Below are 13,668 nucleotides of genomic sequence, written 5' to 3'. Positions count from 1 at the left end.
AAAAACAAACAAAAAGAATATCTACTATTTCAAACTCCACACAGTGAGAGGCCTGGGCCCAGGTGGAATTGAACCCAGACCTTCTAGATATTCTAGCTGTGAGGTAGCTCTGCTAACCACCATGTCACCGTGCTGCTTCATATTAAGCCCCTCTGTTAAAGTATAAACTAGATTTTTAGCAGGTGCAAAACCTGCTGATATTAAGTTGTTTGAACTCAAAGACATAATTACAATAAGATAGACCATCAAAAAGTACAGTCTACTCAGCATTAACAAGTAATGTTCACATTCTAGGTAAATTTAAGTAATATGAACTCAATATTTTTAAGTCGAATCAAAATCTGGGTTTACAGTGTTGAGAACAAATGAACAAACATACAACCTTAAAAAACACTAAGTGCAGTTTGAATAATAGGTCTCAATTTTTCCACCATCAGATAAACTATATGGAAAAAAGTACTGGGGTCCCTTTACATTACACCTACAGGAGCTGCTAGGCTATGGAAACACACTTGTGTGCTAATGTTAATACCAGAGGAGCAGGGGTGTTCCCAGGATTCATTAAATGGGGTGGCACAGGACAGCAAATCAGAATATTTAATTCAAAATAAAAATCAGTCTAGAGAAATTGCACAGAAAACATTGGGTATGATCTTCAGGCTGCAAATCAGCATCCTTTTACAGATTTGTTACCTGGTGCTGCAAAAGACTTTAAATATTATGTGTTGTATAATTGTGTAAAGTGGGAAAAAGTAGAATTTTTACATAAGTAAAAGTTAGAGTCCTATTTAAGTAGCTTAATAGTGCACAATTTTTATAATCAAAATATATTTAAAGTACCTAAAGTAAATGTACTCAGTATGTAGAATGGCACTTCAGGATCATTTACAGTACTACATACATATTACTGGATCATAATTATTGTCCGATGTGTTTAAATCTCTTTAATGTTCTAGCTGTTGATGATTATAATTTCTTCCATATTGTTGGGTAGCTTAATAATGAAAATAGTCTTCAAAATAATAAGAAAACTTTTAAATAAATGGTGTGGACTACAAAATATAACATTTGCATTCAAAACATAGTGGAATAAAAGCCAAAAAGTCATATAATATAGACTTGATTTAAACCTAAATTTCAGTAAAGTAGTCAAGGGGGGCTGGTGTTACCCCATGCTCCACCATTCAAGAGGAAAGCAATTTTGCAAACTTGTTGAAAAAGATGGCACACTCAAATTCAGAGAACTCTTTAGGATGACAAGTTTTTGTAAAGGCAGACTGCATGGCTAGCACCTTTATCCATATAGTGCAGGTAATGTCTTTGTCAGTATAAAGTTTGTAAAACTGATGATAATTATAATCTTTGGGCCAATTTGGACAAGCTTGAAACACAGTGCTTTATGGGGCAAAACACAGCAATGAGTCCAAAATGCATGTACTCCTTCTCTGCACCTTCCACATTTTGCAGGTAGGCCAGATCAGAACATTCTGAGGATTCAGTTTTGGAGGTCAGGTCATATGTTTGACACATTAATGCAGTTTTAGGATTTTTACTTCTTTTTTTTTTTTGCCTTTTTTTCAGCTAATATAGGCAGTAATCAGTCTTCTAAATATAAATGTTTTTTGTTTTTTATTTTACAGCATCGTTCATGTTCAGCTCACCCAAAACATAAAGGCCTATTTCATTCTAGATTTGACAGTGTTTTTCAGGTGGCACCTGGTATATTTTACACTGGTTAAACTCATTTAACAACTTACACTATAATAGACTAAAAACATTTGGAAATACAATACAATTGCACTATGTACTGTGTAGTCTTGTACTTTGAAATTATTTGCATTCTTATAGATAAAAGGACTAAGAAACTTAACCTCAATTAAATTACTTAAGTTTATAATGCAAGATTTAAGCAAAATTGAAACATATATAACCTCATTACAAGAAGCAAATAGTCATTGGTTACTTTTACAGCCAAATGTGTTCAATAGGATACAGTTGACTCAACTTAAAAGTTACCCAAAAACAAACACACTGCTTTTTTTTTTGTTTTTTTTTTGACAAATATCTGAGGACAGTTTCAAAATGTATAAACTCTGTTCTTCTGTTGACATTCTAAATATAGAAACATTTATTAGTATTACAAACATACCACCTGTGTGAAAAACAAGAGATGGCTTAACATTATTACAAACTTTGAGAACTTGTACAACTTACTGTGTTTTTCATTACAATGACACAGCAAACTCAGAAAATGTGAGAAATATCCACACGGCATGGAAAGCAAAATCTTCTGTTATCATGTCCCATGCGCATAAAAATTCCCAGGGTTATGATTTCGTGTAAACGGAATGAACAGCATTGCCATCATCTACAATCACCCTAATACCTTTATCAGCTACATTATAAAAAAAAAAAAAAAAAAAAAAAACAGCAGAAAGCAGGGATGTAGGTTGATAACGACTTTGCTTGGCACATTGTAATCATAGTCACATATCATACAGCGCAAATCTTCAGCAGAATCTGAGTTCATTGATCCTATTTTTTGTGATGAGCACACCTTGCAGCACATAAATGTAATACTCAAACAACATACTTCACTTTTCTTGTTCATTTGTAATATATAAACTGCAATGAGGTTTCATTAGAGAAAGGGTGCAATTAATTAATGAATAATTAAATGAAATAAAAATAAAAAGTGTTGTTTTTTTTTTTATGCAGCTTTGACTGCTACACACATGAACAGACCTGTACATGTGCTGCAGTAGAAGACTAATCAAAACTGGCATGAAATGCACTTAAGCTATTGCAGTCTTTAGAGAAAGTTTGGTCAGTGTTGTGTAAGTGCACTCTGCACATATATTATTGTGTTTCTCTTGCCATATTTTTCTACAATTGCACTGCCTCTATAAAAAAAAAAACACAGCTACATCTTCTGTTCTGACTCTCTGTGTTGCTTCATTCATTAAAAAATTTGGCATGAGAGCTGACTAGTTTTGGCACTCGTCCCAGTTTGACATTTTTCGGAAAGGCTTTGTGCACTGACAGCCCCTCAGAAATGTAAGCACTCATAGATAATTTGCAGTCTACCTCTACTTTTGATTAACCACTTACTGATAACAGTGGAGTAATAAATACAGTTAAGCAAGCAAATGTCAGAGCAAATAAACAAATGTTAAAATCTTGTATCTCGTATTGTTGTATGTGTTGAGTGTGTGTGTGTGTGTCTGTGTAATGCACTCTGTGTGATGCACAAGTCTGCTGACAGCCACCGTGCCAGTGCCGGTTTTGCTCTCACAGTGTTGAGGAGCTGTGTGCGTAGTCTCGGAGGATGTCTGCAGTGTAGACTGAAGGGCTACCAAGCATTGAATCAATGATGGGGGAGCCGGTGACAGAGTCTCCTGAATACACAGAGTCTCTGAAGGGGGAGGGGGGAGACAAAGCTAGGGAATCCTCCAGCGTTGCCTTGTTTTGAATTAAATCCTCACTTTCACCATCATCCCCCTCCCCCTCCTCCTTGGCATCATAAATGTAGCTGTGTAAGAGGTCCAGTTCCTCATCCTCAAGTCCCTCCTCCACAAATGCCCCACGCTGTGGAGCTGAAGGAAGGTGAGAGGGTGTCAAGCTCAGAGGCTCATTGGCAAGGATTGCCTCCTTGGCAGTATGGTCATTCAGTGCAGGTGCATGGGAGCTGTGTGTGTCCACCACAGCCCCCTGCAAGCGCTCTGTGGTGTGGCCTGACAAGCGAGAGGGCAAAAGTGAAGCCGGCTCATCCAAATCGGAGTCCTGCCCTCGCATCTGTTCAGTGCAGGCCGGAGTCCAGAGGGGGCGCTGCGCGTCGCCCTCGTCGTCTTCCTCCGTCAGGCTGTACAGAGGCTTAGTACCAGGTGGTTCTTGGGGGGGATCTGGGGAGCCAGTGCCAGTGTTGCAGGTGGAGGGCTCACAGCTGTGGGGGTCGGGGGTGTTAGTTAGGGGCCTGATGACCGCCGTCTGATTCAAGCCGGCTTCCTGTTTCCTCACATGCACAGACAGTCTGTGCCACACATTCCCCCCCTCGGAGGGTGTCTTGCACCTGATTCAGACCATGACACAGACTTGCCATTAGAACTATGAACGAGATAAAAACCCAAGTTACTATCACAGGAAACCAGGAGGTGGAGGCAGAAAAACAACATCAACATAGCAGCAACATAAGACAACAGAGCAGCAGCATTTCAACATTTCATTGCATGTTAAAATACTTTTGAAGTACATGACTTGACATTAACAGCTTTGCTAAGGAGTCCACCCATGACCTCTAAAGAGCGTCACATTTATAAGCCTCACAAACAGTGATTCATAATGTGCTGCAGACAGCATTATGATCAAAAAATTTTCTCAGACATTGAAATAACAGATTTAAGAGCCGCCCATCTCATCTTTTTTGCTTCTTCCTGCCTATCTAATTATATTGTTAAATAACGTGCATGCATTTTCAAAGTATTTCTGGTTTTGCCTGAACTGGCCTGATGACGACACAGAGTTTAGTGGAGAATGAGCTAGGACTGGCTCTAATGTGATTAGTTGGGGAGGTGGTGAGGGGGGAGGGTGTTCATGCTGAGAAAAGTTAAATGTGAGGTTAATTCAGGATAAACTGAAAGCAGCAGGGTGGCAGATCACCCTCTTGGAGGGCTGCAAGGTCAAAAATATTTTTGTGACTGCCAGCTCCGGAGTGCCAGGATCACAGAAGCAAATGATATCTTTAAATCAGACACATAATCCAGGCAGGTTGTCAACTAATGCTCCAAAAACTGAGAGCTAATCAATATAAAAATAGTTACTTACAGTACTTTGTTTTTGACCTAAAGATTTTTTTTTTAGCAATCAAGTTCTCATACTGCATTGGGAAAACAAGTGTAGAAAAAAAAAAGGTGATTTCAGCTTTAACACTTTTCAGCTATCTCGCTGCAGCGTTTATCTGATTGCTGGATACTAGATTCATTCCCCAGGCTGTATTATAAAATAAGCATTTAGCTCAGTTGGCAGTGCAGCTCTCCAAGAAGGAAGTTGAATGACTCCAAAAACATTTGCCAGCCTTGACATTTGACAGTACGCTCCTCAGTATAGAAGGTTGAAGGGTTAGAAGATTAGATAGGCTGCATAGCAAGGGTAAGAGACAACACTTAAACATATTGGGATGACTCTCATTCTCTGCCCCGCTCCTTACTTTAGTCACTTGTCCACGTGCCACTGCTGTGGATCTCAAAAAGTTATATGCAAGTCTTATATCTACTATCGCCATGTGAAATCTGTACTTTAATTATCCCTGGCATGTTTGAATGGCCTTTTAGTGTTAAATCAATGACAGCATCTCGAGTTTCCTGTTAAGTTCAGGTTAATTTCACTGACAATATTTCTTTCTCAGGGGGAGGGGGATGTGCCATAAGAACCAGTGTTTACTAAATAAATACAACCACTGATTTGGGGTACTGGAGAGTTAAAAATAGACCGCTGACATGCATAAACACATCGTAAAAACAAGCAACTCATGTTATTTACAAGTAAACGATAGCTTGATATGACTTTAAAAAAATGTTTCATCAATTTGAGAGCTTAGCCACCTTTTTCATTTGGTCTCTAACCAGTGACCCCAGAAAATAAAACAAACTAGAAAGGTGAAAAAACACAAAAGGTCACTCACTTGGCATTGCCAGATGCGGGCTTCTTCCGGCGGAACATATTCAGGAAGCTGTTGCTTGTTGATTGCGCTGCAGACTTCCCATCTCCAACATGCATTCGCACCACGTCAGATGTGGTGAAGGCGCTTCGGACATTCCTCTCTGGTTTGGCAATGATTATGTACATCTTGGGTGTGAACATGCAGCCCAGTGCCACTGTTACACTCAGGCTGACAGAGAAGGATGTGGTTATGATCTTGTAGTTAGAGCCAAAGTAGATTGGCACAAAGGCCAACCAGATGATGCAGGTAGTGTACATTGTAAAGGCAATGTATTTAGCCTCATTAAAATTGGCGGGCACGTTCCGCGTCTTGAAGGCATAGTATGTGCAGCTCATGATTAGGAGGCCATTGTACCCCAGCGGCGCTACCATGCCTAAGTTGCTGGTGTTACAGATGAGGTAGACCTCACGTATGCTTGGGTATGACTTGATGGGCTCAGGAGGCTCCAGAATGATGAGTGTAATCTCCAGAGTTAGCTGCACACTAATAAGCATAAAGGCAATGATCATTTGGGCCCAGGCGCTCATGAAACGTGGTTTCCTGGTGCAGATCTTCTTCTTGCTGCCAGCCAGAATGCGGGCAATGCGGTTAGTTTTGGTCACAAGGGCAGAGTAGCACATGGCAGATGAAAGGCCCACTAGGAGCCGCTGCAAATAGCAGGAGGCCACTGTGGGACGAGCGATTAATGTGAATGGACAGATATAGCCAAGGAAAATGCCTGCCAAGATGATGTAACAGAGTTCTCTGCTGGAGGATTTAACCACAGGTGTATCACGGTACTGGATGAACACAAAGGTGACAAAGGAGGTGATCAGGATGCCCACGCAGGAGAAAGCCACTGCGACCATAGATTCCACGTCTCCCCAATCAAGATACTTCAAAGGTAGGGGCTGGCAACCTGGAAACAATAGAAGAGATGCTGGGTCAATCTTTTATTGGTTCTATAGTTGGTTTTATCGAATGAAAAGTACATTAGAACATGGTGGGAACAAGTGAGTCAAGGAGCATGAAAGAGTTGAGTAATGTAGCAGAGAGCAGAGTCTTGACAAGGGCCTGATTTTGGAAGATGCTTTCGGTTGTTATACCAAGTAAATAGGTAAGTAAAGTTTATTGATGAAGTGCTTTTCACAGACATGTAAACCATTTTACAGAAAATAAAATTAAATAAAAGAACTAGGAAGAAACTCAATAAAAGTATAACACATAATAAGTATAATGATAAAAAAAAGTATAATAATAAGTTAAAGCTAACTCAAGTGGCTACTAAATGTCACCTAAAATATAAATTTTGAACCCCAGTAGACAGAATTCAAATCAGTTAAAACCTACTTTTATTGCCTCCAACAATTGTTGGAGGAGGTTATGTTTTTGGCAGCATTTGTGTGTCATTCTGTCTGTAAAAACAATAACTTGAAAAGTTTTGAATGAATTCTGCTAAAACTTTGTAGGCGTGTAGAGTGGGGTCATGTTAACAATCCATTAAAATTTGGCTTACATCTACCACAGTGTTCGAGGTCAACTTAATGATTTATTGGTCAAAAATTGTCAAAAAGCCTTATAACTTAGAACCTATGATTCTTAGAAGTGCGGTGTGTCTTTTCAACATATAGAAAATACCATATAAAGATTTAAGATATGTCATATTTGACCTCTGGCCTGTCCTTCAAGGCCAATAGATTGATATGAAGGTTAAAGTGATAAAAATGCTACAGTATCTAGAGCTATTTATTAAAACTATGTTTCTTACTGCCATTGTTTGTATTGACAACATATAGGTATATATAGAGAATGATATATGGGGATTCTGAATATCACATTACTTTGGATCTCTCACCTCTTCTGCCAGTCTCAAACATTTGTGCTATGGCACTGTCAGGAGCTCATTTGCATTTTTCGTCCTACACACCCCACAGCTCTATTTCTCTTCTGTCATGATGCCCTGCATACTCGTCATCCAACACACAGAAGAAGTTTGGAGAGCTTAATTGGAGAAAAATGACATCCCTAGACTTCCCCAGCTTAACACTCCATAAATTACATGCTTCTGCTAATAGCATTACAGTGACTTCACGGAGGAACCCAGTTCTGGTCTGCATGCTAAAATCCTAATATGCCAAATCATAAGATAGCTGAAATTTTAAAATAAGCCAACTTCTCTTCCTCTGGGTATTCTAATCAGAAAGGTACTAATGAGCATATCAAGGTGTGAAGCAGCTCTTACAGCAGGGTTTTATTTTAAATGCAGGGGGAAGTAGCAACAGAGAACTGTTGCTTGTTTTCTCTTGGCCACCCACCCAGCTCAGCTTGCAGATGCATTTGCCCTTCTGCATACAAACAGACACCAGTGGCAAAGATGAAATGTATCTGCATTCACTTATCTAGCACAATCCTCAAATCCCTTATTTCTGTCTCTAAGCTCTGAGAAGACCGTTGAATATTTGAAAAAAATGAAGTTTACTCTTCTGCTGTATATTTTCAAAAATACACATCCACAATGGCAGACCCTTGCTCCATGAATAGCATATTATCTCTCTCTATTAGTATTCCTCAAATGTAATGAGAGTGAAGGAAAAATTTCTTCCTTGACAGACTGCTGAAATGTATCCTCAAGCCTCTCATGGCAGTAATAGGATTTTACACCTGGGAATTGAGAGCTCCTCTCAACTTTATAAATCGCTGTCAGAACAAGCACCAGGTCACAACAAGAGCAGAGAGGAAGGAAATGAGCAGCAGTATTTTTTGAGGGAGTGGTGTTAAGGTTGAGGAAATGAAGAAAGCAGGGGCACAGGAGCTGCATGGTGAAAAGGTGTTGTCAGACCACTGAGGTGCTGTGCGAATAGCCTCATGGGGAGGGGATGATTATTGAGAGCATAAAGATGTCAGGCCCACTAAAAAGTACTCTAGTTGGGCTAATAGTGAATACATGAAATGGGTAAAATAATGAGTGCAGATCGGTTATCGAGAGTAAGGGATGGGGAGTGTGGATGAACGATGTAATAAATACAAACACAGATTGGCTCACAGCTTCTGGTTTTGTTTCTCCTACCTGCCAGGTCATCATCCGGCCACCATCCCAGCTCGCACGCCTTGCAGGTAAATTCATCCTGGACATACTCGTTATCCTTGCATGTGGTGCAAATCCAGCAGCAGCTCACCTCACCCTTCCTAATCACCTGCATGCAGAGAAGCAACACATCATCAAGATCAGTGTGTCAAAGAAAGCTCAGTAGCCAGTCACAACAGTGAACCGTGAAAAAAAAAGCACATCTCACCTGAAGTAACCTAAATAAGTAATCAGCACCTCGGGGCTATCAAGATAAGGATTTGTTTGTGCTTTTTTTTTTTTTTTTCTCAAGCCCCAGACAGTGTTTAGAAAACAAGGCCAGCTGCTTTTACATTGTGCTCCCAAAGAAGCTGTTACCAGCACTGTGATATGTAAAGCAGGGTGATAAGTGGGGCACGAAACAAAGCAGATAGAGAGGGAAGCATGAGCAGCTAGGAGAGAGGATGCACCCTCCCTCGGGGCAACTCAGTGTATAGCCAGGCTGAAAACAATCATCCCCAAATGTAGGAAATGAGGGCATTTACTCAGCCTGTGCTCAATAGCACTTTTTATTACTTAGTGTCCAAAACTGCCCATCTCCTAGTTCAGGTAGGGTGGAAGTCGCATGAGTTAATAGTGCATAATATATCAAATGTTTGTCATATTTAAATAGACTGAGTAAACATTTTTTTGTCTTTTTCTTTTGATAACTTGTAATTAGAGGAGGATTTAAAAATGTAGGGCAGAATAGCATCTGCAATCTTCTTGCTTCAAATGATATAAACAAATGTAAAGGATTAAGATTTACTGCAATTTTTTTATTTTTTTACCAGGAACAGATATTTAAGGGCACTAGTCCAACCGCTGAATCATCTCTTAAATGATGTCTCTTTTTAATCACAGGAGGGATTGACTTGAAAGTTAGACATTCATGGTTTCCTGAGCCTTAATCTTAATGATCATATTGATTCCTTGGCTTGATTCCCCCCAGTTTCCATCCACACGCTGCATGCACATAAACACATACAAAGTAAATCATTTTTTAAGAGGTTGTGTGGGAAGTGCTGATCCCCATGGGCCATCATATGCCCACATTGCTAATCTTAATTGCAGATAGAAGAAAAAAAAATTATCATGGCAGATTACATTCAGCTTGTAGATCGTAAAAAGCTCATAAACAGAGGCTTTTCTTTTTGTTTGTTTGTGGTTTTGTTTTCTAAAATATTACGTCCCCATCCCTGTACTGCAGGGACAAAAAAAAAAAAAATACATATTGCATTTGGAATGAAAAAAATGCTTGTGCCCTTCAAGATCGGCGTGCACCTCCTTTTTTATACAGTATAGCAAGTAGTGAAAGAAATTCAATTATAGCTCCTGAATTTGATTACCAGGTCTTGCAATCTGTGAGGTAGCAAAATATTCCCCATTATTCATCTCCAAGAGACAGAAGGACTATAACCAAACCAAGCAGAGAGAGGGCATAGCCCAAAGAACCAGAAGAACATCCTAAAATTTGACAGGAGTCAAGAGAAGCAAGAGGGATAATAAATGAGTAAACACTGACCCAAAAGCATATGTCCATTTTAAATATTGATATACACTGATCAGGTATAACATTATGCCCACATGCCTAATATTGTGTTGTCTCCCTTTTGCTGCCAAAACAGCCCTAACCCATTGTGGTATAGACTCCACTAGACCTCTGAAGGTGTGCTGTGGTATCTGGCAACTTAAATCATGTAAGTTGTGAGGGGGGGGCCTCCATGACTTGTTTGTCCAGCACACACCACGGATGCTCGACTGGATTGCGATCTGGAGAATTTGGAGGCCAAGTCAACACCTCAAACTCGTTATTGTACCCCTCAAACCATTCCTGAAACGTTTTTGATTTTTGGCAAGCTGCATTATCCCGCTGAAAGAGGCCACAGCCATCAAGCCAAGCCAGCCAAGCCAACTTTATTTATATAGCACTTTAAAAACAGCAAGTGGTGACCAAAGTGCTTAACATTAAAACACAATAAAATATGAAAACAGTAAAAACAAACACAATTAAAACTGATAAATAAAACAAATGAGTAAAAGTCAATAAAAATAATAATCAATAAAATAAAATAAAATAAAATAATAATAATAAAAGTCAACTCTCAAGCAGTTGCCAATGAAAAAAGGTGGGTTTTAAGAAGTGACTTAAAAATGGACAGTGAAGAAGCCTGTCTAATATGGAGTGGAAGTGAATTCCACAGCCTAGGTGCTGCCACAGCAAAAGCTCTGTCCCCCCTGAGCTTTCGTTGTGTCCTCGGCACATCCAGGAGCAGCTGATCAGCGGACCTGAGCGACCGGGAGGGCGAGTGCACATGTAGGAGCTCAGAGAGGTGGGGGGGGGGGGGGGGGGGGGGGGCAAGACCATTTAATGACTTAAAAGCAATAAAAGAATTTTAAAATGCACTCTAAAATGAACAGGGAGCCAGTGCAGTGAGGCCAAAACAGGAGAAATATGATCTCTCTTCCGTGTACCAGTTAAAAGACGAGCGGCTTCGTTTTGCACCAGCTGAAGACGGGACAGGGATGACTGGGAAACCCCTTAATAAAGAGAGTTACAGTAATCCAGTTGTGATGTAATAAGAGCATAAATTACAATTTCAAAGTCCTGTTTTGAGAGGATCTGTTTGACCTTGGCTAATTGTCTGAGTTTAAAAAAGCTGGACTTCACCACTGCACTGATCTGCTTATCTAGGTTAAAAACACTGTCCATTCTGACACCTAGGTTAGAAACAGTAGGTTTTGTGTATTGTGTTAGAGGCCCCAGATCTACAGTAGAGGACCCACCAGTAGTACCAGGACTAACAACCAAAACCTCTGTCTTCTTGTCGTTAAAATGAAGAAAGTTTAGTGCCATCCAGGTTTTAATTTCATCAAGGCACTTAGTCAAAGATTCTACAGAGTAAGAGTCTTCTTGTTTTAAGGGGACATACACCTGACTGTCATCAGCATAAAAATGGAAAGCACATTTGTGCTTTCTAAAAATGGAACCCAAGGGAAGAAGATACAATGACAATAGCAGTGGTCCAAGGATGGAGCCCTGGGGTATCCCACACAGCAGAGGAGAACATGAAGACTTAAAACTATCAAGACTGACACAGAATGTTCTCTCAGCCAGGTAGGACCTCAACCAACTCAGGGCAGTGCCATGAATGCCTGCACAATACTCTAAACAAGAGAGTAAAATACTGTGATCCACTGTATCAAAGGCCGCAGTTAAATCCGGTAAAACCAGGATAACATAATCCCCAGAGTCTGTAGCTAAAAGAATGTCATTAAAAACCTTTAATAGTACAGATTCTGTGCTATGGAAGGGCTTAAAACCAGACTGAAAAACCTCAAAAATGTTATTTGACTCTAAAAACTCTTTTAACTGTATATAGACAATTTTTTCCAAAATTTTTGAAAGAAAAGGCAACTTGGAAATTGGTCTAAAGTTTGAAAGCACAGTAGGATCCAAGCCAGCCTTTTTAATCAGAGGTTGCACTGTTGCATGCTTCCAGTCTTTTGGAATAACACCTGAGGACAAACTGCTGTTAATAACAGTTGTAGGGGACCCAGAGGGCTTCATATGACCAACAACCTCATACAAAAAAGGTAAAGTCACAGGCTCAAACTGATAGAAAACAGCAGAGCAGGGAACAGTGAATGACGGGTCGACAGCACAGGACGATATCTGAGCTCTCACATTAGCCACCGTGTTCACAAAGAAATTTAGAAAGTTTTCACACGTCTCAGATGAAGATTCAATGCAGATACTTTGTGGGACATCAAGAACAGAGTCTACAGTTTTAAACAATATATGAGGCTTATTGCAGTTTCATCTAATGATGTTTGACAAATATTTCCTTCTAGCATCTCTCATGGCTGCCTGATAGCGATACCAGCAGTCCTTCAACATTTGTAATGAAACCTGGAGCTTATCTTTCTTCCACTTTCGTTCAGCTTTTCTACACTCAAGGATTATCGTTTTCATGAAAGGTTGTACACGATCTGTAACAATGCTTAGGTAGGTGGTATGTGTAACATATGGATGGCAAGACCCAAGGTTTCCCAGCAGAACATTGCACAAAGCATCACACTGCCTTCTGGTGCCAGGTGTTCCCAGGTAAGAGACAAACGTGTCCAGCCATCCACGTGATGTAAAAGAAAACATAATTCATCAGACCATCCCACCTTCTTCTATTGCTCCGTGGTCCAGTTCTAAGGCTTGTGTGGTTGTTGGTGCTTTCGGTGGTAAACAAGAGACAGCATGGGCACCCTGACCGGTCTGTGGCTTTGCAGCCCTATACGCAACAAACTGCAATGCACTTGGTATTCTGACACCTCTTTATCAGAACCAACATGTGTGAGAAGCAAGAGGTGTGATCTGATCTGTTAGATCAGATCACACAGGCCAACCTTCGCTCCCCATGTGCATCAGTGAGCCTTGGCTGCCCATAACCCTGTTGCTGGTTCACCACTGTTACTTCTTGGGACCACTTTTGATAGATACTGACCACTGCAGACTGGGAACATCCCACAGGAGCTACAGATTTAAAGATGCTCTGACCCGGTTGTCTAGCCATCACAATTTGACCCTTGTCCAACTTGCTCAAATCCTTACGTTTTCCCATTTTTCCTGCTTCTATCTCATAAACTTTGAGTACAAAATGTTCACTTGCTCCCTAGTATATCCCACCCACTAGCATGTAACTCGATGAAGATATAACAATGTTATTCACTTCAGCAGTCAGTGGTCATAATGTTATGCTTGATCACTGTACAAGCTTTGAGTTAATGTGGCAGATTTCACCAGAGTTCAGATTCCATCTCTATATGACCTTATATACCTTGAAATTTTTGTATTACAGTGGAAGACATGTGGTAT

General features: G+C 40.1%; 1 protein-coding gene across 1 annotated transcript in view; it reads right to left on the bottom strand.

Annotated features, from left to right (window-relative positions):
• Positions 1-1,643: 1,643 nt before the first annotated feature.
• The window catches only part of grm1a (glutamate receptor, metabotropic 1a), a 50,887-nt gene continuing 38,862 nt past the window's right edge, over positions 1,644-13,668 (bottom strand). The window contains 4 exon segments of the mRNA XM_030721189.1: positions 1,644-4,052; positions 4,055-4,104; positions 5,678-6,614; positions 8,763-8,889. Coding sequence (XP_030577049.1) covers positions 3,292-4,052; positions 4,055-4,104; positions 5,678-6,614; positions 8,763-8,889 — 1,875 coding nt within the window. The 3' untranslated portion in view covers positions 1,644-3,291.

Source organism: Archocentrus centrarchus, chromosome 24, assembly GCF_007364275.1.
Source record: "Archocentrus centrarchus isolate MPI-CPG fArcCen1 chromosome 24, fArcCen1, whole genome shotgun sequence".
NCBI lineage: Eukaryota > Metazoa > Chordata > Actinopteri > Cichliformes > Cichlidae > Archocentrus > Archocentrus centrarchus.
This window is presented reverse-complemented; position numbering and strand designations above follow the sequence as displayed.